At 42.3% G+C, this 4,864-nt stretch overlaps 1 protein-coding gene across 1 annotated transcript in view; it reads left to right on the top strand.

Moving 5' to 3' along the window:
* The window catches only part of LOC106511880 (insulin receptor), a gene marked incomplete at its 3' end in the record, with an annotated part of 79,145 nt that overhangs the window by 65,239 nt on the left and 9,042 nt on the right, over positions 1–4,864 (top strand). Inside the window, 7 exon segments of the mRNA XM_014000609.1 lie at positions 1,633–1,772; positions 1,872–2,016; positions 2,622–2,836; positions 3,128–3,254; positions 3,400–3,650; positions 3,740–3,907; positions 3,981–4,179. Of these exon segments, the coding sequence (XP_013856063.1) occupies positions 1,633–1,772; positions 1,872–2,016; positions 2,622–2,836; positions 3,128–3,254; positions 3,400–3,650; positions 3,740–3,907; positions 3,981–4,179 (1,245 nt within the window).

Below are 4,864 nucleotides of genomic sequence, written 5' to 3'. Positions count from 1 at the left end.
TCCTTCCTTCCTTCCTTCCTTCCTTCCTTCCTTCCTTCCTTCTTTTTTGGATCAACCTGACTGCGTTCCACACACAAGCACACGGTCTGTGGTTCTGTCAGGGTTGGGGCGGAAGCTGCTGCCGCCTCTGCTCAGGGATGTCTCTAACAGAACACCGGAGTCACGGAGTTCAGATCAACGCCTGTCGCTTTAAGAAGCCCGCCTGTCTGCCTGTGTGTCTGTGTTTTCAGTACAACAGTCCAAAACATCCCCCCCCCCCCTTTTTCTGCGCCGCAACTAGAGCGTTACTTTTGAATATTCCACTTTCAATCTGGAGGCCAGACAGCCAGATAACATACCCTTCAAAATGTTGTTATTCATTGTTTTGGAGAGCTTGTTACTTTTGTTGGCAGCCCACGAGTTGGCCTTTGATTGAAGTGATTTATCAAAAGTTTGAACTAAGAGGCACAGAGAGCGTAAACGACTGTTTGAGCAGCACCAGCGGGAGTTTTCAGGTCTTTATACTAAGTGACATTTTGAGGACAGCTTTGTTTCTAGAGGAAGAAAGTGGGGGCACAGTTTGGGTAACCTTGTGTCCTGGAAAGAAGATTATAAAAAAAAGAGTTGAATCACTGATTTGATTGCTCCTACATGCTCTCATTGATCTTGCTTTCATCTGATTTAAGGCCTTTTTTTATAAGAAAAATTTGATCCAACTTTCTTTTTTTCCCTTCAATGATAAATCAGTGGCAATTTTTCCCAAAAACTTTTTTTAATTGCCTAAGCAGATCTTTGTGGTTGGAACGTTAAAGGCTTTAGGTGGAATAAAGAGAGTGAACTGTCTGCGCAGCGTGCACCYGACTTCCTCATCGTACGAGACGTGCCCCTTGTGAGCAGATTTCCTGAAAGGCAGTATCAAGRCCTAATGGCACCGGGAGTTAGCATGGGTACGTGAGTCCTTGCATGTTTGCAGGGGCAGGACGTCACGGTCTGAGCTGAGAGACGGAAACAGCCTGTTGGGAACTGCAGCTGGTGCTTTAGCCTTGCTGTTCTGGTTGTTTGTGCCTGCTGCCTCTGTATAACAGCAGGACGGTATAGTCTGATGTTCTGTTTAGTCGTTTATGTATTTATGGTCAGATTTCAAATTAATAAGAGGGATTCTCCGTCAGAAACATGAGCAAAATCACAAAGTAGATTTCTGTGTGTCTTGAGTTTTAGCACAAAATTCATTCAGCTTTAAAAAAAAACTAGAGAAGCAACACGGCAGAGTCAGTTTGTATATTTGTCACATCTGCTTCATAACAGAACAAAAGATGATAGGAATGAGTGGAGAAACTAAATACTTAAAAAATGAATTCCACTGAACAGACTCAGCCTTGTTCTGAATCTCCCATGTCAGCTGTGGTCATGATGAACGTCACGCCAAAACGCTGCCCGGCGTTCCTGCTTCAAGCACGTCGGCTCTGTTTGTTCTGTTTCTGATAACTCAAAACAAACTGCTTAATTGTTCTCTCCTTTCAAAGGCAAACTGAGAAAGTGCTTTGCGATACATCAGATTCAGACACTAATCGCTGAGCTGATTCATTAGAAAGTAAATGATCTAATCTCTGGCCATTTGTGTGTGTGCTTGTGCGTGGCTGTGTGCGTGTGCAGGTTGATGTGTGAACCATGTGAGGGTCCCTGTCCCAAAGAGTGTAAAGGAGACAAGACGATCGACTCGGTGACCTCAGCCCAGGCTTTAAGAGGCTGCACTATTATTGAGGGCAACATGATCATCAAGATTCGAGGAGGAAGTAAGTATTATTACCCATAAACCCCTGCTGTGAAGGCTTCAGGGTCTGTGTTTTAGTGTTTGCACCTTTTAGCTTTTATTTATTGTTTTTAACTTTCAGCTAACATAGCTTCTGAGTTGGAGGCTAGTTTGGGACAGATTGAGATAATCAAAGGTTACCTGAGCGTTCGCAGAGCCTACGCCTTGGTCTCCCTCTCTTTCTTACGAAAACTGCGCCTCATCAAAGGAGAGCAACTCGAAGGAGAGTAAGTCCTTTTTCTCTGCTGTCACACTGAATCAACCAATTTATCTATACAGCAAGTTTAAAAACAAGTGTTGATCAAAGTGCTTCACAAGGAGGATAAACATACAGTTAAAAACTTGAATGGAATAAAAAAGGCAAAAAAAATTGATTTACAATTTTAGAAATTCTTGATTTGATGTTTCAATTTTCATTGCTTATGTTTAATTATGATTTTCTGTTTCATTTTATTCTTTCCACCATTTTATACTGTTGATGATTGTACAGCACCTTGTGAATATATTTCTGTGAAAGGCGCTTCAAAAATAAAACTTTACTTACTTACTTACTTACTTACTTACTKACTTACTTACTAAAAAGAGATAAAAAACGCACAATTCCAAATTTCTTATGGAACTCAAACTGAACTTGAATTCAAAGGTGAGTTTTCAAGCAGGATTTAAAAGACTGCAGAGACTCTGTGATGGAGAAGTGATTGATCCAAACATGGGCAGAGACATCTGATTTAAAAGAAAGATAAATTTGAATATCGTCAGCATAACAACGAACACTGCACTTTTATCTTCTGCTCTATGATTAAACATTTATTTTTTCTCTTACCTATTTTAGTACCTACGGCTTTTACGCACTGGATAACCAGAACCTCCACCAGCTGTGGGACTGGTCCAAACACAATCTGACGATAGAACGTGGCCGCATGTTCTTCCACTTCAACTCCAAGCTTTGCATGGCGGAAATCACMAAAATGGAAGAGGTCACTGGAACCAAAGAGCGCAACCAGAAGAATGACATCGCTCTGCGCACCAATGGAGACCAAGCTTCCTGTAAGAGAACTGAACGAGCACGTTTAAAATATATTAGGGGCGTAACGATACATTTGTTCTTACCATGACATCGATGTTTGTGACGGGTACTGTGCATGAGCTAGTGTCGTTTGTTTTTTTTTCACACACACTGGCCACTTTRAATGCAATGAATTTACATTTTAAATACAAATTCTAACTGTTTTTATCAACAAATTCAAACTGCGTCCGAGTTAAAATAAAACTCCTCTGTGATCTTTTTGGATGTGAACAAAGACAGGTTCTGAGTATGTAGCTGTATTTGTTTCTTAGGTGAATCAAAGACTCTGAAAATCACCTCCGTCAAGACCTCACACAACATGATCATCCTGAGGTGGACCCCGTTCTGGCCGGCAGACTTCAGAGACCTGCTGGGGTTTATGGTCCTGTACAAAGAGGCGTAAGTTGGATTTCTGCTGATTTGTAATAAAATTTACTCACCAGACTTTGTCTTTTTGCTGCTTTTTAGACTTCTCAAAAGAACAGCCTGAGAAACATACAACAGCATCCCAGTTTGTAATTTTTTTGTTTTGTTTTCCCTGCAGTCCGTACAGGAACGTGACAGAGTTTGATGGACAGGACGCCTGTGGCTCAAACAGCTGGGTGATCGCCGATGTTGACCCGCCGCCTCGCCCGACTGATAACAAGAAGGTAGACGATCCGGCGTACCTGATCCGGCCGTTAAAACCCTGGACCCAGTATGCCATCATGGTCAAAACCCAGCTGTCTGCACCCGATGAGCGTCAAGTTTCTGGAGCCAAAAGTGAAATTATTTATGTTCGCACCAATGCTTTCAGTAAGTTAAACGCACTTTTTAAAATATTATTTTAGGGTCGACTTTTCTCATTCAGTTGTTGTTTCACTATTTCCTTTCTGCTCCTCCAGGGCCCTCCGTACCTCTGGACCCCATCTCATCCTCCAACTCCTCGTCTCAAATCATCCTGAAGTGGAAACCTCCAAACAGCCCGAATGGCAACATCACCCACTACCGGGTCATCTGTCGTAAGCAGCCAGAGGACAGCGACCTCTACAAGTTTGACTACTGCCTGCAGGGTCGGTATCTGAGRAGTTCTTTAGAACCAAACTTTGTCTGGATTTTCCCCTCATTTCAAACTCTCACCTGCAGGAATGAAGCCACCCAATCGAATCCCGACCTACCTGGACATCGAGGAGGAGCAGAAGTGGAACCACACGGATGACTCCACCTCGGAGGGCAAATGTTGCACCTGTCCCTTGACGAARGGGCAGATAGAGAAGGAGCAGCTGGAGATCGAATACCGCAAGACCTTTGAAGACTACCTCCATAACGAAGTGTTTGAGAGCAGGTAACCTACTGACACCTCTGTTCCACATTTGCACTCGTTTTGGCTACGAGACGCATTTCTTTCWTCTCTGTCTGCTTGACATCTTAGAGAAGCTACAACATTTATTTATTTCACCCCCAGCTACTAAAATGGATRTTATTTTGAGCATTTATGACAAAAGGCAGAGAATTCACAATAAGAAATCATCCAAATTCATATTAGAATTGTGCATCCGTGTTAAATCATTACAGGATCGGGTTTTGTTCCATATTTCCTGGATCTAAGCCAGTCGGAGTCTAAAGAATATATGAAGAATGATTTTGYGCTGGTTTTAAAAAGGTTTATATTTCACTGGAAATTTGCAGAAAATTTTCAGCCTTTGTAGGAGCAACATTTTGTCTTTGAGTGTCTGATCTTCAGCTAACCCCACAACACACACACACGTTTGTATTTCTATCCTTATTAGGACCGTTCAGTGACTTTCATTCATTTCCAGTCATTTCTATAGCCTAATCCTGACCCTTTACCCTAACCTCCAACCCAAAAAATGGACTGCCACCATATTAGGACCAATTTTTGGTCCCCATAAGGACCATTGGTCTTGACAAGGTAGGTGTGTATAACAGAAACGGTCCTAAAAGGGTAACAAATACAAGTACACTCACACACACACACACACACACACACACACACACACACACACACA

This window comes from Austrofundulus limnaeus, unplaced genomic scaffold (assembly GCF_001266775.1).
Source record: "Austrofundulus limnaeus strain Quisiro unplaced genomic scaffold, Austrofundulus_limnaeus-1.0 Scaffold8, whole genome shotgun sequence".
NCBI classification, from domain to species: Eukaryota; Metazoa; Chordata; class Actinopteri; order Cyprinodontiformes; family Rivulidae; genus Austrofundulus; species Austrofundulus limnaeus.
The sequence above is the reverse complement of the archived record's forward strand: the minus strand, read 5'-3'. Positions and strand labels throughout refer to the sequence as shown.